At 43.6% G+C, this 24,784-nt stretch overlaps 1 protein-coding gene across 4 annotated transcripts in view; it reads right to left on the minus strand.

Moving 5' to 3' along the window:
* VWA8 (von Willebrand factor A domain containing 8) overlaps positions 1-24,784 on the minus strand; it is a 91,821-nt gene that overhangs the window by 53,437 nt on the left and 13,600 nt on the right. For all 4 annotated transcript variants that reach the window (XR_014529582.1, XM_083518977.1, XM_083518979.1 and 1 more), the window contains exons 8-20: positions 21,922-22,030; positions 20,391-20,495; positions 18,268-18,399; positions 16,978-17,112; positions 16,339-16,416; positions 15,134-15,294; positions 12,633-12,746; positions 10,043-10,211; positions 9,296-9,373; positions 4,545-4,660; positions 2,062-2,168; positions 1,194-1,300; positions 144-215 (exon numbers count right to left, since the gene is read on the minus strand). Coding sequence is in view for 3 of the 4 variants with exons in the window: in XM_083518977.1 (XP_083375103.1) it covers positions 144-215; positions 1,194-1,300; positions 2,062-2,168; positions 4,545-4,660; positions 9,296-9,373; positions 10,043-10,211; positions 12,633-12,746; positions 15,134-15,294; positions 16,339-16,416; positions 16,978-17,112; positions 18,268-18,399; positions 20,391-20,495; positions 21,922-22,030 (1,483 nt within the window). In the remaining variant the exon portion in view is untranslated. The remainder of the gene's footprint in view (positions 1-143; positions 216-1,193; positions 1,301-2,061; positions 2,169-4,544; positions 4,661-9,295; positions 9,374-10,042; positions 10,212-12,632; positions 12,747-15,133; positions 15,295-16,338; positions 16,417-16,977; positions 17,113-18,267; positions 18,400-20,390; positions 20,496-21,921; positions 22,031-24,784) is intronic.

Consider the following 24,784-nt stretch of genomic DNA (forward strand, 5'->3'; position numbering starts at 1 on the left):
AAGGTTCCCCCCCCCCATGTACAGTAACAGTGGACTTTTCAGTGTCAGTCCTCTGTCAAATTATCCAGGTCAGAGCTTTCAATAAATACTAATTACAGTAAAACAAAAGCGCATGCTAGCAAGAAATATTGGGTTGCTCTCACCTGGTTGCCAACCAAGAGAAGGTGTTCGCCAAGCAAAAAGTCTTTTAGCATATCTTCCATCACCATCATATGCTAGAGAGAAATTAAAACTGCTTTGTAAAACTTGAAACAACTTAGTAATGGCAAGGCAGCAGGAAAAAGTATTCTATAGCTCTTGAATGTGCATGTGTAATTTTTTGGGGTGTTGGTGATGCACAGTTGCCACACCCATTCAGAGAGGCAATAATATATGTTTTCTTTAATTACAGTGGTGCCCCGCAAGACGAATGCCTCGCAAGACGGAAAACTCGCTAGACGAAAGAGTTTTCCGTTTTGGAGGTGCTTCGCAAAACGAATTTCCTATGGGCTTGCTTCGCAAGACGACAATGTCTTGCGAGTTCCTGCTGGTTTTTTTCCTCCCCCCCTTTTTCTAAGCCGTTAAGCCGCTTATCAGCTGATCCGATCAGTAGATAAGCCGCTAAAAGCCACTAAAAGCCGCTAATAGCGCTAATCCATCAATGGGCTTGCTTCGCAAGACGAAAAAACCGCTAGACAAAGAGAATCACAGAACGGATTCTTTTTGTCTTGCAAGGCACCACTGTACACATTAATCTATATCGGTAAGAATTTAAGAACTGGTGTTGACTGGTTCAGCTACAGGTATGTCTAGCTCAGTAATGAATCTATTGAATAATACTAAAACTGATACTGATAATAATAGAGGCATAATAACAGAGACTGTCCTTAACACACAGCAGAAAAATGCAAAATCCACTGCTAGGAAGGTGAAATAACACAGCAATGAATGGAAGAAGGAACCTCCCAATAAATGTCCTACGTGGCAAATGGGACTTGAGGTAAGTGAAGAAATTAGGAGTGCCACTTCTTGCTGGAAACAGCCACAGCAACCTTGTTAACAAAATTCTTCGGTGGCGATGTATTTAGCTAGAACATTTGAATAACGTTTGCAGTGTTTTAATCACATTAGAAAAGGATGGCGGAGAAATCTGGTTGTAAGTATTTGTTATTAAAATCTTGGCCGAAATTGGTCAGTGAGAGATCAGCACTTACTTGGGTATTTTCATAGAAGAGAACATCGGGCACTTTCATCCTCTCCAAGGGGTTATAAATCGGGATTGTGACTGCCCCAATCTTCAGGGTTCCCGAGTCCACTTCACCTGCATACAAACCACATATATGCACAACTATAGCCATTCAAAGTGCAATGGAAATATTTGATTTTAGCAAAGTCGTGGAGGTGGGGAACATAAGATACATTGAGACTTGTCATTATGAAAGTGTGAGGTATTTTGAGAATGAGCTTCTAGCTAGAGAACATGCTTATCAGGAGAGTTGTGCATTCTAAAACCTAGAAACTATTTAGAAACGAAATACCGTGTAGACATATGATGCCATGACTTGTCTTACATGATTGTTACTACTTTTAGATTTACAACAGATCTTCCAGGTAGCAGAAAGGGGAAGAGGCCACGTTTTAGGGAAGTGGGGGGAAAGCAGCTCCATGCGTTGGCTCACCGGTCAATACGTTTTTTGGGGGGTGGGGGAAGGAAATGTGGTTCTGAGAAGAAAAAGGTGGTTCTAAGGTGTGCATTTGAGGAATTTAGAGATCCGAATTGGAGGTCTGCTCTCAGCAGTGAGCTGTTCACTGTGCTTTGCCACTATTCTGGTTGGCCTGACTGCATTTGAATACTTTCTATTTAGCTTTTGGGTTTCCCTTTGCTTAGAGAAATAGCTGCCATAGCAAACCCTCAGAGTACAAGGGTACCAGTACGCAAATGGCATTCTAGGAGGTAGTGAGATTGAAACACCGAATCATGACCTGTTTATCCTAAAGTTCACTTTAACTGAAGAAGCAGGGGGTGGAGGGAGAGAGAGAGAGAGAGAGAGAGAGAGAGAGAGAGAGATGACCACAGCTTACAGCTATAGCCTTTCCCCTCCATTTCCAGAGTTTCAATGGGGCTTGCTTCAATTCCAGAGTCCAGCAGATTTTTATGTAAAGCAGATTTTGCAAGGTTGGGTAAAAACCTAATGAGACAGAAATGGAAGAAAGTTTATTTTCGGGTGGGGGAATAATCAACAATATTAGCAATTCTTCAATACGGAGAGACAAGACCATAGTGCGTTGTGGTCCTGGAATACCACCCACATATTTGCCTGAACCACTTCAGATGTGTCCACTGAAATGTGTTTGTGTTTGAGCATGGATCTTAGACACTATGTCATGGGAGAGCAAACTCTCAGATTTCTTTTCATTGCTCTAATCCTTATTGCAGCAAAATGCACCCAGATTATAATGAATACATTAGTTATTTAAAACAACACTAGCCAAGACAAAGGTCACAAACCTATTTACTGGGGGGCTGTGGAGCACAGGGCGGGAACCTCCAGTGTACAGACTGATCTTGGCCAGTGAGACAATTCCCCCCCAAGCCCCACCCTCCTGCCCATCAGGTGACATCACTGGGCGGCATCAGCTGATGGGCAGGAGGGCGGGGTTCAACCCAGTTGGGGTCTGCTTCTCAGACATGTTCCCTGCAAGGGAGCAGGTGTGCCCAGCCAAAGCGAGACAGACTGAACCTCTGCTCACTGATTCTATCATTTAATTTCTATACCACTTAATATATTAAAAACATCTCCAAGCAGTGTACATAAAAGAAGCAACAGCAGAGAGCTTGAACAAAATATTGCAAAAACACACATTACCTATAGAAACAAAGTTAAAGGTAAAGGTAAAGGGACCCCTGACCATTAGGTCCAGTCGTGGCCGACTCTGGGGCTGCAGCGCTCATCTCGCTTTATTGGCCGAGGGAGCCGGCATACAGCTTCCGGGTCATGTGGCCAGCATGACTAAGCCGCTTCTGGCGAATCCAGAGCAGCACACGGGAACGCTGTTTACCTTCCCACTGGAGTGATACCTATTTATCTACTTGCACTTTGACGTGCTTTCGAACTGCTTGGTGGGCAGGAGCTGGGACCGTGCGATGGGAGCTCACTCCATTGCCGACCTTCCGATCAGCAAGCCCTAGGCTCAGTGGTTTAGACCACAGCGCCACTTGCGTCCCAAGAAACAAAGTTACTAATATCTAAATCAATCTCAATTCGCTTTCCTTCTGGTGCACCCTCCCTCTCAGCCACCAGGGCCCAAACAAACTCTCAGCTCACCCACTACAAGAAGACTTCCTGCAAACATGCTTTCTATGGTCAGGCCCAAGGTGGGTGGTCCTTGCTCAGGCTGCCCCTCGCTGGGTCCCACTCAGCTGCCCTCTCCACATCCAGGTCTACTATTCAGCTACTCTTTCTGGCAACCCTGACATTATTAGCTGTGAGATTATCTGATTGCATTACCGTATTTTTTGCACCATTACACTCACTTTTTTCCTCCTAGAAAGTAAGGGGAAATGTCTGTGCGTGTTATGGAGCGAATGCCTACGGATGGCGGGGGGATCTGCTGCAGTCGTGAGCAGAGGATCCATGGTTCCCCTTCCTTCCCTCCTCCGTGGCTCACTTTGAAACAGCAAAGCGGGAGAAGAGCCGCTGAGTGGGGAGGAGAGAGGGACAGAGAGCCTGTTTGCTTTAAAGGAGCAAAGCAGGAGAGGAGAGGAGCCTTCTCCTCTTATACCCCTCTTCTGCATTATTAACAGCATCCTTCTCTACCCACCCCACGCGTGCTCCTTGTCCCTTGAGTGCTTTTCCTTCCCTCCCCACTTAAAACGTGGTTACAAAGCACGGATCCAGATGGATCCTCAGGATTTTTGCACTGGGTCACCCCAAATTCACTATCAGGTCACATAGCATGTCCATGGCTACAGCTTGCACCAAAAAAATCACGCACCCACTGTTGCCTGGAGCCGCAGTGGTGCAAAAACGTGGTTACAAAGCATGGATCCACATGGATCCTCAGGATTTTTGCATTGGGCTACCCCAAACTCACTGTCAGATCACGTGTCTGTGGCCACAGCATGAACCACAAAAATCATACATCTGCTGTATCGTTTAGAATTTTTTTTCTTGTTTTCCTCCTCTAAAAACTATGTGCATGTTATGGTCGGGTGCGTGTTATAGAGCGAAAAATACGGTACATGTTTTTAGATGTTTTCAATATTGTAACACATTCTCAGATGTTTCCAAATGTTTTAAATGTGCTTTTATTTTATTTTAAATTGTATTGTTTTCTCACTTTTGTGTTCGCTGCCTTTGACTGACAGGAAGCACGGGATATAAAGTTAAGAAACAAACAAATAATTCTGTCTTTGCCCTTTTATCGTCATAAGTGGAATTCAGTTAAACAAAAAGATAGAAAGCAATATCTGGAATTTTCAGATTGTTAATAAATAATGTATTTGAGTTGTTAAAGTAAACACAGTAATAATAATTTACAACCGTAATAATGCAAAAATATACCTGGAAAGACAAGCTTTATTGACAGCATCATAGAGTCTTTCATTTGGGTACTGAGATAGACGCCGACAAATTCTCAATAGCTGCCGTGTAGACAAGGATGATGCCAACGACTGAGCCTAGCCAAAGTAAAATTAATTTTATTCACCATTTCTTAATCAGTAACGCAGGAGGAAAACGGCTTAAATCCCAAGCTGCCCATGGTTATAAAACTGACACCAGTGCGCAATTCAATCACGACACTGCTTTAAGTGCTATATAACTTGAAAAAAATCTACTATCCAAATAAAAAATACCATAAATTCACAGTGATGTCAATTACTAGATCTCAACTGAGGAAGTTCAAGCAACAAGACTTGAGAATTACATCAGCGCTAACATTAGATATGGTTAACCAGAATTCCCTCTTAAATGGAATTTGAAATCGGAGTTCGAAGCTGAATAGCAAACTCTGGTTGGCCTTAACAGTGCCAGCTCAATGCTCTACCAATGTCAATCCCATCAAGTGAAGTGAGTGGGGTGGTCTGGTGAAGAGCAAGAACACAATCCCCTAGCCTGCTTCTCAGTCCTTAACCGTGGTTAAGAGATCTCTGGGGTTATGGCCGCATGATAAACTATAAGAACAATCCATCAAACTCCAGGTGTTACACAGTGAGTATAGCACAATGGGAACCAGTAAGAAGATAGCAGCAAACATACTGCAGCTTCTCTCTCAAATACCTGCACTAACAGAGCAATACCATTTGTAGCACTTTCCAAAGCCATAGTGTTTGGGATAATAATAATAATATTTTTTATTTATTTATACCCCGCCCTTCCCGGTTTTAAAAACCAGGCTCAGGACGGCTAACAGCAAATATAAAACACTGATTAAAATGTGACTTAAAAACAGCATAAAATACAACATAAAATGCGGCATCAATATCAATAAAATTCAGGGGTCATTTTGGAGAAAGGGAAAAAAAACCCAGTCAGTAGACATCAAATGATCACCAGGGCTAACTGGCCAAGTTGGTCCTACTAGGGCCAGCAAGGGGAACAGGGAAGAATTTTAATGTGGGGTCCCAGAAAGGGTTTCTTCACAGAAGAGGAAAGGGGAAAAGGGAAGAGAGAATTGGGCTAATTCAAATTGATACAGTGGTGCCCCGCAAGACGAATGCCTCGCAAGACGGAAAACCCGCTATACAAAAGGGTTTTCCGTTTTGGAGGTGCTTCGCAAAACGAATTTCCTATGGGCTTGCTTCGCAAGACGAAAATGTCTTGCGAGTTCCTGCGGGGTTTTTTCCTCCCTCCCCTTTTTCCTAAGCCGCTAAGCCGCTTAACAGCTGATCCGCTAAGCCGCTTATCAGCTGATCCGCTAAGCTGCTTAACAGCTGATCCGCTAATCAGCTGATCTGCTAAGCCGCTAAACCGCTTATCAGCTGATCCGCTAAGCCCGCTAAGCCGCTAATAGCGCTAATCCACTAATGGGCTTGCTTCGCAAGACGAAAAAACCGCAAGACGGAGAAACTCGCGGAACGGATTCTTTTCGTCTTGCGAGGCACCACTGTAGCTCTGAACAGAGCATTCCACCAGGTCGGAGATGTCACTGAAAAAGCCCTGGCCCTGGAGGAAGATAGTCTGGTTTCCTTAGGGCCCGGGACCTTTAAGCTATTATTATTCCTGGACCTTAGGGTCCTCTGCAGGACATACCAGGAGAGGCGGTCCCATAAGTATAAGGGTCCTAGGCCGCATAGGGCTTTAAAGGTCAAAACCAGCACCTTAAACCTGACCCTATATATTTGTGGCTTAGAAGAGACACTGAATCCATTTATACAGTTGGCTCTCACTCTCCTCAAACAGCAAATTTGCACTAGTTAGCTTTTTAAATATATATATATAAGTTAACACTGCAAAGCAGAACTGCTCACAAATTCACATCCATTTGTTGTCAGCAAACTTTGCTTTTCTCCAATGGCCAAGATGCAAGCAAATTACAACTATTTATATGAGCATTTTCTAGATGGAACAGAAAGAGACTCTGGAAAATGTAACATCTGGCAGGGACAGTCAAGTTCAAGATATAGGTCATGTTTAAAAGCAAGAGTAATTTGTGTATTGAACAGGTTAGCGACCAAGTTCATGCCCTGCCATTATCGCCTTACACAAGGGTAAACATCCATCTGGAACCCTATGGGGGGAGTGAGCAGCTATATTGTCTCCCTGACGCTGCATGAGCCATCAAGGATTGTATACCTAAGGCGTACATTTCAACTCGCAGCACAAGAGGGCTATTTATATCTTTCTGCAGATGTCCTGTCACTATTCATCTGTAGGAATCTCCCCTCGGTCCGAACTGTGACTCACTTCTGACGTGCAGGCCTCTGGACATTTTGAAATTTCAAAACGTTATCCCTGTTGAGAGGCCTCACTTTTCAGACTCACAGTATGTCAGAAATCTGTATCTATGTGAAGGGCCACATAGATTTTATTTTTAGATATAGCAGATTTGGGTGCTAATTAGGCATTAAATGAATAATACATTGATTTTTTTTTTTGCCCTTCAAAACTACAGTGGTACCTCGGGTCACATACATTTCAGGTTACAGACGCTTCAGGTTACACACTCCGCTAACCCAGAAATAGTGCTTCGGGTTAAGCACTTTGCTTCAGGATAAGAACAGAAATCGTGCTCTGGCGGCGCAGCAGCAGCAGGAGGCCCCATTAGCTAAAGTGGTGCTTCAGGTTAAGAACAATTTCAGGTTAAGTACAGACCTCCGGAACGAATTAAGTACTTAACCCGAGGTACCACTGTACCAGCACCCAAGACACGTAATGTGTAATCATTTCCTCTTAAATGCAGTCATAGAATGAATGGCAGTCAAATAATACAATTTCTGAATGCTCTGGGGGATCTTCTAGGTCCTAGTTTCACTGGGAATGGCAATATGCAGAGGGTCATCAATGAACTTCTAAGTGCCCTCTCTGACCGAGGGCAGTCCAATGGGCTCCTTTGTTTTCTGAGGAATTCTGGGTAATGAAGGGTGCTGGATAATGGCTAGAGCGCAGGTGGCACAAGTCTCAGTGGGAATCTGATCATAGAATCATAGAATAGAATCATAGAGTTGGAAGAGACCACAAGGGCCATCGAGTCCAACCCCCTGCCAAGCAGGAAACACCATCAGAGCACTCCTGACATATGGTTGTCAAGCCTCTGCTTAAAGACCTCCAAAGTAGGAGACTCCACCACACTCCTTGGCAGCAAATTCCACTGTCAAACAGCTCTTACTGTCAGGAAGTTCTTCCTAATGTTTAGGTAGAATCTTCTTTCTTGTAGTTTGGATCCATTGCTCCGTGTCCGCTTCTCTGGAGCAGCAGAAAACAACCTTTCTCCCTCCTCTATGTGACATCCTTTTATATATTTGAACATGGCTATCATATCACCCCTTAACCTCCTCTTCGAATATAGGTACAAATACACAGGTCATAGGTCAGTGGTGGCAGCAAAGAGAACAACCTCTCAGTCCCTATGGCTTCTTGAGAATTGCCCAGTAGGGGTGTTTGGAGCAGCAAATTGACTGGTCCAGACCAGAGCTGTATCATTAATGGGCCACTCACAGACTCCTGTTGAGGCGTAAAGGGCGTGGAGTGAAAAATCATTCAGATCCATGATGCCACAATTAGTGGAGGTCTTTGGAGCACCGTTGCAGCCTGTGGCATCAGCTTAAGTGGTTCTAGCCTCAGGATGTCTACAAGACACTTGCAACAGTGAGGCAGACTGTGTGCCCTCTCCATCCATGCCCATTAGGGCTGGTAAAATCCAGGAGGGGGGTTGGCTGGATGGGTCCAGGGAGTGGATGATGCCCACTCCATAAAGTGGCAGTGGTGGAGCCTCCTGAAGAGGTCCCTTCTGGATCAAGATTACAGAAAACTTCCCCTTTCTGGGAAAGATGGTCAAGAGGGATGTGGCAGGCCGGCTCTTGGTGTGCCTGGAGAAAGCAGATCATCTGCACTCATTCAGCCAGATTTCGGGCCTAGTTTTAACACCAACCCTGGGGATTCTCTCCTGAGTCTCTCAAAGGCACTACTCAGGGGAGCCACTCCTCCTGCCCAAAGGACCACCACCAGAAAGTGGTCCTCAAAGACCGTGGCTCAGTCCCATGGCTTTGAGTTGTTGGGTCTGTCAAGGGACCATTCCCTCCATTATGCAATTCAACAACCATATGAAACCATTGGGAGCCGTCACCTGCAGACCTAGGCCACGGAGTCCTCTACTTCTCCGTTCCATCTGAATTATGGGAGGCTGTGATTAGGTGTGATTAGGGGAGGCTGTGAAGGTGTGACTGGTGTTGGGAGGCAGTGATGGGCTGAATGAGAGCAATAAACTGAGGCTGTAAGAGAGAGGCATGGGGGTGGGGCTGCTTCTGTGTCCAGGAAGTAGGCGAATGAAATGTTCTGGGAAGGACTGCACTTCCCTCTTGAATGAACTGGGTGTTTATGCCCAGCTTAGGTCAGCTTGTCAGCTACGGTTGTTCCTAGACCAGAAGATCAGTTGTCCATACTCTGGTGACCTCCCACCAGGACTACTGCAACATGGGACTCTCCTTGAAGACAGTCTGAAGGCTGCAGCTAGTGCTGCATGCAGCTGCTAGGCTGGTAAGTGGGGCATCTGCTGATGGTCTTGCAGCGGTGCTGTTATTCTAGTCAAACACAGGACGCAATAAAGAAGGAGGAAAGCAAAACGGAACAATTGAAATTCGAATGGTTGGACTCACAGTGGGATCATTTGTCTCGCGGAGTTTGTGTGCTAGTTTCAACAGCTGCTCCACAGCAGCACTAGGAACATTTGGAACCTGAAAAAAATATATATAAATATAAAATATGGCTAGCACTATATAATTCATTCATCATCTGAGCGCTGACATTGCCAAAATGGCATCATCCACAGAGAAGCATCAGCAGCCTTGGAAAATCCCAAAGTTTACAGAACTATAACGTGGGGGATGGGGGTGGGTGGATAAACTTAGGAGGAAAGACACCCCCCCCCCCAAACCCAGATCTCTGAGGACAAACCCTGCTCAGTAGCCACAGAGCAGAGAATGTCTGTTTCATGAAGGGGGAACCACAAATGGGGAAGGAGGCCATGGAAGTAGAAGAGAGTAATCTGGAAAGAGACAGGCCTGCTTGCCTGTTCGCTAGACACTCTGGACAGCAGACTGTCCACACTGTCCACCACACTGCAACATTTTGTTGCTGATCCCTCTTGTATACATGAAATACACATACACACCATGCATGTATTTCTGTTTATATATGATCTATTCATTTTCACAGTATAAATGAGAGGGCAGAACCCAAAAAGCACTGGTTGTGCAGCACCTTGCACACCTCCTGCTTCTCAAAAAGCTGAGAACGGGGGGGGGGGGGGAGAAAGAAAGAAAGGGCATTGGGTAGCCATTCAAAGGACTCCCTGAATGGCCACCCAAAGCCAAGCAGCAAGACAAAGTTTTGCAAATACTTACCACCCCTTTAATAACTTTAATTTCTTCACTCTTGCTCAGAGGCTTTATGTCATGGAAAAGGAAAAGCGTCAGGAGCTCTGGGCCCAGCCATTGCTGCGTGGAGCTTCCTATGACAGGCGGCTCTGCTAAGGCAATTATTCTAAAGGAAGGTTGAATGGGGAAAATGGACCTGCGAGAAAATGGTAAGTTTTAGATGTGCCATCTTGCCCAGTCCTGAAGAACACCTGAATGCAGCTCAAAAGCTCGTTTTGCTTTCACATTCCCACTCACTGCATGGTCCGAGAGGCGGCAATGGCTACATTATTCTGTTTTTCACTTTGTCGGACCAGCACAGTATGGCAGCATTCTGAACAAGAATGGTACGTTAGACTTCACTGCTTGGAAAGTGGCGGTTACAAAAAAAAAATCTAGTATTTCAAAGACTAAGCTGAGAACTGCCTGCTGAAAACACTCAGATCAAAATGCTGGTGGAGACATCAGTTATTTTTAGCTTAAAGTCATAAGCCTCAAAGCTAATCCCTGACTGATAAAACACAAGCAACAAAGCGTCTGAAATAAATAATGTGAAATGGGAATAATGAATATGGAATTGTCAAAATGTAGGAAACCAGCAAATGTCAAAGAAAAGCAACCATGCTTATTACAGAAAGAACTACTTTTGTAGGGCAGCTGTCTTCACATTTCTATTTCATACACTTCTATTTTCACTAGTAAAAAGGATAACATGCTCATTTCTGAAACTCATTCCAATCCCTCTGTGTGATGACTTGTGTCAGGAAATGCAGGGACTCTGGCAGTCAGTTCCCTTACAGGCTGCATTGCACTAATAGGGCAAGTGGCCTTCAAAAAGAAAAAGATTCCCGTGGTAAAATATCTGTGAGCCTCTGGTGCAAAGCATCAGCAATATGCAGCCTCATCGCATTCATGAGGCTCCTCTGAGTCATTGCCAGTTAGCTACAGATCACAGCAAGCCTATGGCACCTCATGCACTGCAAATATGCTACAAACACATATTCTGGATGTTGCTATTTTAAAAAATTAGGGGAAAAGTTATGAGAAGGAAAATACCCAGGATTTTAAACAAGCTATTGTGCTTCTTGGGACGAGGGTGGCGCTGTGGGTTAAACCACAGAGCCTAGGACTTGCCGATCAGAAGGTCGGCGGTTTGAATCCCCGCGACAGAGTGAGCTCCCATTGCTCGGTCCCTGCTCCTGCCAACCTAGCAGTTTGAAAGCACATGAAAGTGCAAGTAGATAAAAAGGTACCGCTCCGGCAGGAAGGTAAACGGCGTTTCCGTGTGCTGCTCTGGTTCGCCAGAAGCGGCTTAGTCATGCTGGCCACATGACCCAGAAGCTGTCTGCGGACAAACGCTGGCTCCCTCGGCCAATAAAGCGAGATGAGTGCCGCAACCCCAGAGTTGGTCACGACTGGACCTAATGGTCAGGGGTCCCTTTACCTTTATTGTGCTTCTTGTGGCCACAGAGCATTCTATGAAGCATGGCACTGTTATGCAGTGGTCCCGCTCCTTCCTCCTGGGCAGTGTCCAGAAAGTAGTGGAGGGTCTCACTTCTGGGGTGCCTCAGGGCTCCGTCCTCTCCCCCATGCTTTTTAACAAATGAAACTGCTGGGAGGTATCATCACAGGGTTTGGGCTGGGTGTTCATGGTTGTGGGGTGGGTGGCAGTCAACAGATTGAGGTTGAATCCCAACAAGAAAGAAGTACTGGTTCTGGGAGACAGGAGGTGGGGCAGGTGTAGGGGATTCCCTGTTCCTGAATGGGGCAACTGTGCCCCCTAAAGGACCAGGTGCGCAGTCATTTTGGACTCACAGCTGTCCGTGGAGGCACAGGTCACTTCTGTGTCCAGAGCAAACTGCTGGTCTATGACTATGATTAAACTGATTGTGTCCAGGGCAGCTGTCTATCAGCTCCATCTGGCACAACGGCTGAGACCCTCCCTGCCTGTGCACTGTCTTGCCCGGGTACATGCCCCAGTTATCTCCCTCTTGGACTACTGCAACACACGTGAGACTACATTTGAAGGTGACTCAGAAACTACAGCTAATCCAGAATGCGGCTGCCAGACTGGTGACTGGGAGTGGCCACCAGGGCCATATAACACTGGACCTAAAAGATCTACATAGGCTCCCAGTACATTTCCAAGCACAATTCAAAGTGTTGGCGCTGACCTTTAAAGCCCTAAATGGCTTCAGCCCTGAATACCTGAAGGAGCGTCTCCACCCCCATTGCTCAGCCCAGACACTGAGGTCCAACTCCAAGGGTCTTCTGGCAGTTTCCTACCTGCAAGTAACAAAGTTGCAGGGAACCAGGCAGAGGGCCTTCTTGGCAGCAGCGTCTGCCCTGTGGAACACCCTCCCATCAGATGTCAAGGAAATCAACAACTATCTGACTTTTAAAGGACATCTGGAGGCAGCCCTATATAGGGAAGTTTGATAATGTTTGATGTTTTACTGTGTCTGATGTTTTAATTTGTTGGAAGCCAACCAGAGTGGTTGGGACAACACAGTCAGATGGGTGGCAAACAAACATTAATCTTCATCATCATCACCACCACCACCACCCAGCAGGCTACCTTTGTTGTAGTTCCTCATCGGAGAGTTGTAGATCTTCTTTCAACTTCTGATATCTCTCATTCCTGAGCAATCTAGTGCCATCATACAGAGTAATGTCTCTGTCATGAATCAACCTGCACAGGATTTTACATAAAAGGGGGCAACAAGCAAGTTAGAGGTTCTGTTCTAATAATCAGTACATGTTAATTAGAGAAACACTTCAAGCTTGCCCTTCCTGCCACTGACCATCATAGCAATTCCTTCATGTGTTGAAATATCCACGCATAAAACAAACCCACAGGTGAACATGAATGAGTTGAGGGCCGTCTTCCAATCTGCACACATTTTCTGAAGGATGCATTTTACAGCGAAAGTTCAGAATCAGAGTTAAAGCTCTGATCGAGAACATCCAACTAGGACAGGGAATTAACGCTTGCTTTTTAAATTATGCATGAAGTATAATGTCACTAATAATTTTGCTCTCCTATCTTTTGAAAGAATGTAGTATTGAACAGTATAACAATACGTTTTAAATGAACAAAATTAAATATATGGGCTAAGACACAGAGATGTTCAGGCATCGAGTCTGCACATGCATCCATTGCCCAAGGGTTTCTCTTTCAAAAGACAACTTCAAATTGCTCTTTAAAGCTTCCATACAGGAAAAGCACTTTGAAAATCTGGAGCAAGCACTCTAGGGGAAAATAAGGGCTAAAAATATCCTACCCACAACACAGCTTCCTGTTCCCCCCCCAAATTCCAAGGTGTTAACAACAACATAACCAGTACAAATTCCAAAATGTGATTTAAAGGAAAGCATAGCAATATTAACATATAACTGAAGGCAAATTCACAGAATCAGTGGTGTTAACTAAACCAGAAATGTGCACACCAAACATTTTCACACTTTATTATCACCATCACAGATAAATCTCATTTCAATCCCTAATGAAACAATTTAGAATGATGACGTCTAGAGGGGCAGTAAGAAACCAACAGCAAATTCAGAAGACTGCAGCTCCAGTTATGAAACAACCATTTCATACTGAAAGAGTTAATGCTATGGCCTGGGGCCACTTTAGACTTTACATGGAATAATTCTTTCCTGTGTATATGCTACATGCCCACGTGAGGAATATGAAAACACAGGAAGATTGTGCTTCAGGATAACCATAGGGAGACATGTGCCAGGACTGCCACAACTAATGGAAGTCGCTTTGTATGTGCTCAGTCTGGTTTCTAGATTCAGCCTTTATCTTAATTAAATGTTACAGTGCAGAATATTCCTACGTGTAATTCATATATTTCCATTCAATGTGAGCATCAGATGCAAAACCTAGCCATACACGTTCCATCATGTTTAACAACTTAAGCAACCTAAGGATAACTCAGGACCAAAATGGATGTGGCATCTGTCATGTGGTTTGGTCTTGTGTGGCAGTTTAAAAAAGCAAAACAAAATCAGTCATGGTAGGATTAGTAGAGCTAGATTAGGTCCATTGTGTGGAGGTAAAGGTAAAGGACCCCTGACAGTTAAGCCCAGTCACGAATGACTCTGGGGTTGTGGCGCTCATCTTGCTTTACTGGCCGAGGGAGCCAGCCTTTGTACACAGTTGGTTTTTCAGGGTCATGTGGCCAGCATGACTAAGCCGCTTCTGGTGAACCAGAGCAGTGCACGGAAATGCCGTTTACCTTCCCACCAGAGCGGTACCTATTTATCTACTTGCACTTTGGTGTGCTTTCGAACTGCTAGGTTGGCAGGAGCTGGGACCGAGCAACGGAAGCTCACCCTGTCGCGGGGATTCGAACCCCTGACCTTCTGATCGGCAAGCCCAAGAGGCTCAGTGGTTTAGACCTTAGCACCACCTATGTCCCTAATTCTGAAGCACAATCTTCCTGTGTTTTCATATTCCTCATGTGGGCATGTAGCATATACACAGGAAAGACATTTGTGTGGAGGGAGGTGCTTAAATCCTATGCCCCACCTGTGGTGCCATTTAAAAGGGCTATGGCAGGTCAACAGTTAAACAGTTAAAGCCCCCTCCCTCCACATTCTGCATCGAGATCACCCTTCTTCAGAACTGGCAATTCTGCTTTTCAAATCAGCCATGTAACCTATGTTACACCTATGTGGCAGACACGACATCTGTTGTGCTCCTCGGTCCTTTTTTGACAACCTATTTATTTATAGTATTTTAAGTGAACTGCCTTTTTATGGCCAACTCGCACTTGCTGGCAGCTCCTCTCGTGCCTTGGAAGCACGTGGGACTGCAAGCAGGCTGTGCTCATGCAGAAACAACATTTCCCTGAACTGGGGGCTCTCTGTGGGGCTGGTATCCGAGGCTGCACAGCTCCATTGGCTTGAAAAAATATCGCCCAGACTCCATAATTCGTGACTGGTTCACCAAATTGTCAGAATCTTCCAGAAAAACTCCTGCAGACCTGTACTTCTTAAAGCCTTGGTCACCGCGTCCTTCATTAACACCCCACAGATCTATTCCTCTAGGACTGTCACACTGACCTTTGCAGAACAGCGAGGGTCCCTGGGTTGACACGGTGAATCCCATCCAGAATTACAAGCTTCCCCTCCAGGGCAGCTGTTATAAGTGCAGATGGTCTCCAGGAAGTGTCCCCATTAGGGAGAGTGTACCTCTGCTGCAGTAGATCTCGGGCTGTCATATCCTATGAATAACAACAGCAGCAGCAAACTCCTATTAGTGTGATCTCAGTAATACAAAGCATTTATTTTGCTGGCACTGTAATATTTTGCTTTAGTCGACACATCAAAAAAGGAATCGTGATTGTTTTAGCCGTGGATTTATGCACACATAAAATGTGTGATACACATATAAGCATGCTACAGCTTAGTCTCCAGAACAGGCAACAAGCATTGCCTCAAATGAAATGATGTTGCCAATTAATGCAAAATACTGTTTTAGTCCTGGTGCAGTTTAAGGATTGACCTCTCTTTTCTGTAATCCATCATCCTTACTTAGTTGCCGCTACTACCTAGGTATCAACCCATGTCTTTAATGGGCAATACCAAGAACAGAGCAGTAGAAAAGAAAAACTGGTTTCTAAGCAACTTCAATGTACGATAGTGTTACTACGTCATCTTATTTTCCCTTATCCAGGTCCAGGGCTCCCACAGCCTCTCCTGATTCAGACGCCATCCAAAAAGCAGAGCTGAGTGCTATCAGAACACTGATGAAACTTGGTCCCTAAACTCTTCATACAGATATTTTATGGTTCTGGTGATAAAATGGTGCCAAGACATGTAGGCTGCACCAGACCACCTTAACACAAACCCAACTTTGTTGTTTTAAACTAAACATAAAAGCAACCTAAACTATTAACATGCAGATTTATTCTGAAAATGAAATCAGCTCCAGTTGCCAACAGATTGCAGAATCAATGGCCTACTTTTCACTGCGGTCCCTGGGCTGCAGGTGGGATCTCACATTATTCTTCTGTATAAAAACATCCCTGCAGCACAGGAACCATAGAGAATAGACTACAATTCTTCCCCCAGGCATCCATTTTCTCAGGGCATTGACTTTTGAAGGGACTTCAACAGCATGGCATCTGAAATGGTATAGCCTGGTCCAACCCCCTTAGTAAGGAATAGGGTAACACCATAAGAGATGAGGGACAATCCAAATGCAACCCTCTGGTCAGTGTGTGACAAGCCTAGGAGGCCAAGGGTTGGGGTATCAATAAACTTACCTGATATAGCATGACAGGTTCTATGTTATACCCTAATGTAGCTGCAAATTCCTTAGCAAGAACTGTTTTGCCACAACCCTGGAGGGAAAAAGGAGAACAAGCTGATTGAAGCACCTGTATGTTCAACCTGAGCAAGTAGCAATTACTTCCAGGTGAGGCGCAAAATAGGAATCAGTCTGTGATAAATTAGTATGGGCAGTTCCCCCACCCTCACCAACTGGTATAAGTTTGTGTCTATCACAATGCTGCATTAAATTTAACTCTATGTACAGTTACATTAGGGATGCGGGTGGTGCTGTGGTCTAAACCACTGAGCCTAGGGCTTGCTGATCAGAAGGTTGGCGGTTCGAATCCCAGTGATGGGGTGAGCTCCCGTTGCTTGGTCCCTGCTTCTGCCAACCTAGCAGTTCGAAAGCACGTCAAAGTGCAAGTAGATAAATAGGTACCACACCGGCGGGAAGGTAAACGGCCGGTGGTTCGCCAGAAACGGCTTAGTCATGCTGGCCACATGACCCGGAAGCTGTATGCCGGCCCCCTTGGCCAGTTAAATGAGATGAGCCCCACAACCCCAGAGTCGTCCATGACTGGACCTAACGGTCAGGGGTCCCTTTACCTTTACAGTTACATTATGGCACTTACTTTTTCTCCAATCAAACAGATATCTTTAACCATGTGGGACAATATCATTTCTGCCAATTGCTGTTCATGGCTGGGAGTCTTAATGAAACTGTCTGTCCCAGAATGCAGGTTTAGTGGCCTAGTCCCAGCAGGAACCTAAAAGACAGATAGCTCTATGTTAAGTATAATTGGTTTAATTGACACAGAAATGGTGAATACCTGTGTATTGGTGAAAAGGTTTAACATAGGGGTTTTCCATGGGGCTATATTAAAGCCAAGAAAGGGTCTCTGAGCTCTCGTTGAATTGATAATTAACTGTAGTTCTCTAGTAGCTAACATGTGAGTGAGTAACCTTAGATCAGGTGATTAAGGTACTGAGCTGCAAATCTGCCATCTCTGGAGGGTGGTGGCTGGAATCTTTTGTTCTTTCAGACTCTATGGAGTAAAGATGTGTAAAAGACTCTTCTGAAGGGAGAGAAAACAGCTCCAGGGAAAATGGAGAGTGGAATGTAGGCAATGCCTCTCTGTCCCCCTCTGTGTGTGTGTGTGTGAGAGAGAGAGAGACAGAGAGAGAGAGAGCGCGCACTACATTTGCCAGCTCACATTATAAGCTTATTTTATTTCTAAGAGGATGCTGAGCCTCTGCTGGATATGCACAAGATATGAAAATGTTTTGATGTCTCATTTACTTTTTTGTGTGTTATATTTTAAAGAACATTCTGCAAGTAAAATTTTGAATAATATTCATGGGTCTGGACCATGCTTCATTCCAAAAGCACTCTGTTTCCATGCATCCCTTTGCTTCAAACTGTGCAATATTAATATCTGTAATATGCTAACAACACATAGCTCTCTTTGCTCAAGCATTCACTCCAGAAAACAAATTCTGACATTTGCCTGTCAAATAATATGAATGTAACTTGTTTCCTGAACAATGAACAAACCATATGTACGTCTCCATCCATAGCTCAGCTTAAGTCTTTCTTACTGACTGCTGTATCATTGAACAATAAACTATGGTTTAGCACTACAAGGCTGCTCCACAACAAGCTTCCTGCTTGTGCACGCACACATAAGCACCTGGAACTGCCACAATTATGATTTTGGAAGTTTTCACTACTGCTTCAGAATAACCATACCTTGTTATGACACCCAAGCAAGTCTGTCAGCATCCCAGTTTACAGGAATGCAACATATTGTTGATTTTTATGTCAAATTCTGGGAAAGTCAGAAATGACAGGAAGGCAGCAACATAGCAATACATGTGCAATAAAGCTTATCCTCCCACTTGTTAAACAATTAAATAGTTACCTGAAATGTCACAGCTTCCCCGGCTATTTGAATTGTCACGTCAGCCTGCAAAATCTTGCCATCCTTCCTCTTGTTCACATTTAAAACTCTTGTAGGTACAACAGGTCTTTCTGAATCCTGCAGCTCAAATCGCTAAGAAAGAGGAAGGAATAGAAGGTCTAGATTATTCTATTTGTGAAAGTATTTTCAGCCCCAAACTCCTCCACCTTCTTTGGTCCTTAGTCTGGGCTTGGCCATCATGCTGAACTTGCACCAATGTTACAGGATCACCAAGAGCCATGGGCAAATATTGTTATTATTTATTAAATTTGTTAGTCACTTTCTCTAGCCCAGGGCAACTCACGAGGGACTTACAGGCAAACAGAGAGACCCAGCGTCTAGAAGTTGCCCCTGCCCAGTGACAGTGTTCATGGGGGATAAAGAAGGGACATGAGAAACCTGGGATGGCCTCATGGGACAGATCACAACACTGGCTGCAGTCACATAAAGGGTGAGGATTACATCAGACAGCTTCCATAATGGCTAGCTGTATGTTGTCTGCTCCTTTAACCCTCCCCCCCAAAAAAGAGACCCAGGTGGAGATAGTATTTGCTTTCTGTTAAAGAACAGATCTAATAGCAAAATGAAGTCTCATAACTGGGAAAAGTACAGTGGTGCCCCACAAGACGAATGCCTCGCAAGACGGAAAACTCGCTAGACGAAAGAGTTTTCCGTTTTGGAGGTGCTTCGCAAAACGAATCTCCTATGGGCTTGCTTCGCAAGATGAAAATGTTCCTGCGGGTTTTTTTCCCTCCCCCCCTTTTTCTAAGCCGCTAAGCCGCTTATCAGCTGATCCGATCAGCCGATAAGCCGCTAAAAGCCGCTAATAGCGCTAATCCGCTAATCCGTCAATGGGCTTGCTTCGCAAGACGAAAAAACCGCTAGACGAATAGAATCACAGAACAGATTCTTTTCGTCTTGCGAGGCACCACTGTAAAATGATCCCAAAATGTATGATTAATTTTTCAATATTTCAGATCTAGTTTAATTGTCATAATCAAATGTTAATTAATCAAATGTCATCAGTTTGAAGGGAATGTAGCAAACATGGCAAGCTTCTTGAAAACTGGTCTTAAAAAGTTAAGGCTACAATCCTATGTACGTTTACTTAGGAGCAAGCCCTATTAAACACACTGGGAATTACTTTCAAGAAGTATGAACAGGTTTGGGTTGCATATGTCCCCTTAAGCAAGAGCACTGTCAATGCAGATCTTCTGTGTTTCACTCAATTAACTTATATTTAATAAGCCTACAGGGCACCATGAACATGGAAGACTACGTCCCTCAAGACATCCTTACTATTCAATCATCATTAGACTTCAACATGTCAAAAAGAATCACGAAACATACACAGCCCAACAAGATAACAAGAAGAATCCACCGACAGCATAAGAATCAATCTGGCTAACCTGATCCGAAAACACACACCACTCACAAACAAAAGCAAATCTCACTACAGCCAACCAAAGACAACCAACCCACACTCTAAGCCACCCCCAACCTCTCTCACCACCAAGGAAATACAACAAGCGAATAGTAAGAGAACCCACACAAGTGACACTGGCGCAAGACCCCACACATACACTGAGTAGAAGAACAGAAGCACTGCCACCCGACCCCACCCCACTCACCATTCCCCTCTCCCCCTCTCCCCCCTTTTCTTCCTAACCTAACACTGTATGCAACACTAACGTCTCACAATAAATGAAACTTATCTGTAGAAAGAACAACTTGAGAAAAGAGACAATGCATGCATTTTTGTAAATTAAGAAATTTTTAATAAAAATATGTATTTTAAAAAAGAAAACACATCTCATGGAAGGCCTTCACTTACAGTTTTCATCAGTCCTCTCTGTCCCCACCCAAAATGACACAAAATAAATACAGAAAGCCATAATAACTAGAAGACACTTTTGGAGACACATAAGACAGCAGCAGAAGAGGAAGTTCTTGAGAGCATAGGGCTTTCTCTAGCTTTGAAACCAATAATTTAGCCATTATTATTATTATTTTATTCCAGAGAACTGTAAAGTGTGGCTGCTACCTATGCCAGAATAATTTGTAGGGAAAGAGTGAACGCTTACCTTTAAGGCATCTTCTACGGCTGTCTTGCCTTCCCTCCCCAAAAGAACATTATATGGATAAAGCCAACTGATTATATGCTGGATTGACATCATAGGCAAGCAGTTCTGGGAGGGGGGAGAGAGAGAGAACAGAAAAAGTGAACATAGAATCACTATTGTGCTAAACCTGAAAGAAACATTGGTGCCAACATTTTGTGGGAAACAGGCAAGTGAGTGCCACTCATCAGTATTTCAAGAGTTATTTGACAAGCTCAATTTTCTGAGGTTCCTAGGTTCTACTAGACTCCAAAAGATAGCTCTGAAATTACAGAAACCCAAGCAAAAAAGCAGGATTTCCTCAAGGCCACAGGCAGGGCCAGCTGAAGATGGTTGATTGTCTGAAGCAAAAGGACAAAGGTTGCCTCTAAATTATTACTACTCTCTGCTTCCTGCTACGTAGCCAACTCTAGATCCACAGGAGGAACTCTCCTCTGGGTCCACGACTGGGAAGTGATCTCAGGAGTCTGCAGTGAAGTACCTTGTCAAAAGCTTTTGGGAAGCCCAAGTCCACTCTGTTAACTGGATCAGCTCTATCAATATTCTAGTTCAACTTCTCAAAGAACTTTAAAATATTTGTGAGACAAGACAGCAAAGCCAAGCTGGCTCTGCTTCAGCCAAGACTTGTCATTTGCAAGCCTTGCGCAAGTGAAGACCACAAGGGTTAGCCTTCTGCCTTGGATTAGTAACTATGAATTTGATTAACCTAATACAAGAGGGAGCTTAAAGAGGTTTTATTTCCTATAAATTCCATAATCTCTCAAAGTGTCGTGTAGTTTTGTTCAATAATAACCCAAGTGATTCCTTTCAGCTAGAGTCTTGAATCTGTGGCTTTACTGGTTGAGCTTTAGTCTGTTCTGCAGGATTGCTGCTGTGCAAATTTGAGCCTTGACTGGGGGATCCAAAAAGCATTAGTTCATTGGCCAAGATTTGACATGGTGCTATTGGGCATTTGAAACATGCCGCAGAGTGCGTGCAGAGTAGACCACACAGACGGAATCACTGAAGAGACATAAAGAGATCTTTGCAAGATTTAATAACAAAACTCCTCTAACATACACCTTACATAGTGTCTATAATCATCACCTATCCATCCACAAGGAGACAGAGTAAGGTACATACAGCACATTATATACCATTCATAACTGCTGACACAGCTAATTACAGTGACTTATCAGCACCTGCTACACTGCTGTAAAAACTAGGTCAGGATATGCACCCTGGCTTTTAAAGTGGTACACCATCCTGTGAAACAATAATGAACCCTAACATTTAAACAAACTATTCAACAATACAAAACTGATTTCAGTTGCAGATGACAACTATGTTAGGAAAGAAAATAAGCCTTCACTGCAGCAATTTGCTATTTTCTCTTTTTTTTCCCCTAGCTACACTGTAAAAGCAGTTTCTTTATCCTTAATACCTGAATGCTTCCCCTAAACTCCAGATAAGGAATCTCCATCTCGGTATCCATTATTTATTTGCAAGGACCTACCAGAATCTGCACAGCAGATGCTAATGTGTCCAGAGGAAAATCAGGGAGACCCAGGGCGGAGGACTCTTGGGTGCAAAAAGTAGTTGCAAATGACAAAAGTTTAGAAATTCTAGAAAGAAAACCCAAAGGCAAAAAATGTTAGACAAACAATACTTCTAAATAAAACACTTTTTAAAAGAAAAATAATATTTTTCGTAAAAGATTCATTTTTTTTTTACCAACTTAACCCTGTTGGTTCCTTCACTAAATCTAATTGCAATGGCAAATGGTTCAATATCCAAACAGCAGGGATGACAAAGAGCGTCTGTGCCTTGTGTCCCAGTTTAATAAGAATGGCTCTGAAATAGCTCCATCATTGATTAGCTTGGTTATATGGGCACTATACATAGCCTTAATTCACCTTAAAATTGATAATTGGGGGGGATTCAAAATCAGATTTTCAAATGGTGATAATGGTCTCATTGCCTGAGATTTAACTGTTTGAGAGAAAGTGTTTTACCTGAAAGATCAATAGCCAATTCATATTACACCCTTCCATTCTTTCCATGATTTGCCCTGCTGTGAGAGAAATATCGCTTTCTTAAAAGTGAATCAATCTATAAAAGCCTCTTTCTTTCCAGTTGATATCCAACAGCTTCCAATCAGATGTGTGGAAGGAGGGCTGCAATACGAAGGGAGTCAGCTGTGATACCGGAGGTGCTCATTTTGATATCCAGGATCGCCCATCTTTAATTCTGCTTTTGCAAAATGGGTTTGTTATAATTTCTTGGACAGTTTATGTTATGAATAAAAAATGGGTTACCTGGTATTCTGTGCTCAAATTTATCAAACTCTGATTGTATCCAAATATTCCCTTTTCACACTGTTGATCATACTATAGGCAACTCCCAACTTATGTGGGGTTTGAAACACCATTGAAAAAGCCTGCAAACACCCTGTTCCACCCCTTTTGGTGACATTTTTGTGATGCTTTCGGGTCACTTCTGGGTTCGGCACAAGGCACATGTGCATGGTTCACACATATCGGATGTGTCTATAGTGGCCGCTGCTTGTAATGGCATTTTGTATATGGACCGCATCATGATATCTTTGCAGATATGTTAAACCAATAGCTCCTCTCTGGGAAGGTTAGGACAATACAGCTAATCGTAGTCTAGGTCTCTTTGTTAGGATATTTCCGTTCCACCTTAAAAGGGAGCAGGCTTTGTGAGTCACAGAGTCTGTGCATGTCCTGTTCACAGGATGTTTATGTTTCCTATTGCTTTCGTTTTTCTCTGTGTCGAAGACACTGACGCAGAACAGTCATGTCTTTCTTTGTTCTGATCAACGCTGAATAAAAGCTTGTAAATAATGCTCTCCTGAGTGCGACTTCTGGCTGTGCATTATCTGCTGATAAGAGTGTGCATGAGCCCTGGAAATGTGGCAAGGTATTTCCAGGAAACTCGTGTTGCTAATAGCTCATACTGCATGACTACGGGAGATCGATGGATCGTCCGGCAGCCGGCTTGGGGGCCATGATGGACTTTATCTCCCTGGCAGTATCCCAACACTCTTGCCCTGATGAGTAACGCTTACAATCATTTTTTGCCATTTCCTTAGGTCCTTTGCTGAAATACTTATAGGCAGGGTTTGAAACAAAAAGAATTAAAAACGGTAAAATCGTCATTTTAACTGATGCTATCATGCCCATCCAGGAAGCTTTAATTCATATTAAAGAAACATATCCACTTCCAAATGTTTGTAAAGGCTGTGCTAGATAAGGTCACTCAAGCCTATCAAATGCCTTTTTGGGATCTAAAAAAAAGCTAGACCCTTGTTTCAGAATATAGATAGCATTAATACTATTTATGAACCTTTTAATATACTCTCAAGTTGAAATTCAGGATAAATCCAGTTTAATCTGCATCAAATTACTTAGCAATAAATTTGCTTAATCTAGCCGCCAATATGGATAACATCTTAAAATCATTGTTAAATAGAGCAATCTTCTATATGATATTGCAATAGAGGCCACTTTCTTTAGTTCCGCTTTAATTAGAGTACTAGCTTCTTTCATACGGTTGCCATACGTCCTCTTTTTCCAGGACATGTCCTCTTTTTCATGGGTATGTAAAATGAGTGTCGTCATAGTGACCCATAGTTAAAAGTAGAAGATGGCAAATGGATCTTCTTTTTTGCTCTTCAAAATATGGCAACCCTAAAGTTTTAGAATATACTGACGGAAACCCATCTAGGTAAATTTTAATCTTAAATTCAAAATGCTAACTAAAGTAAGGCTAACAGTTGCTACAACCATAATATCAGGAGTGTAAACAGGAAGGCATATATCCATCCTGTGTACATGGCGTGTTCACACACAACATGGGATCCAGCACAGAGTGTTTGATCCTGAAAGCCACAGTTGTTGTTTTTAAGGCACGTTTCTAACAGAGCAAGAGATCATTGCTGAAATTTAAGATGTTCTATTTCCCATTCAGCTTATTTATCCACAAATTCTAAAAAGGAAACAAGCAATCAAAACAAAAAAGGTACAAGTGTCTTTAATCTCACATTGGCCCCATTCAGACTTCACAGGACCACTTACATGAACAAGCTGCAGGTCTCCATCTTGTGCATGCCCAGTATCTCCTGTTTTGCACACTAAGGAAGAGATCAGAAGCCCCCGCTTCCAATTTTAAACTGAGTGCAATTCCCCATAATTGTGGGATATAATCCACTGAGAGCAGTCAAACACAACATTTCTTGTTTTCCTAGAGAAGCATTCCGAGGGAATGTTTGGTCCAGCCATTTGAAAGCTTCCTGTTTCCTCCTGGCTGGAACATCCTTCCTTTGCATGTGACTAGAGGTGGGTGTGACCTTACTT

Source organism: Podarcis liolepis (genome assembly GCF_965112155.1).
Source record: "Podarcis liolepis genome assembly, chromosome: 8".
Classification (NCBI taxonomy): Eukaryota; Metazoa; Chordata; class Lepidosauria; order Squamata; family Lacertidae; genus Podarcis; species Podarcis liolepis.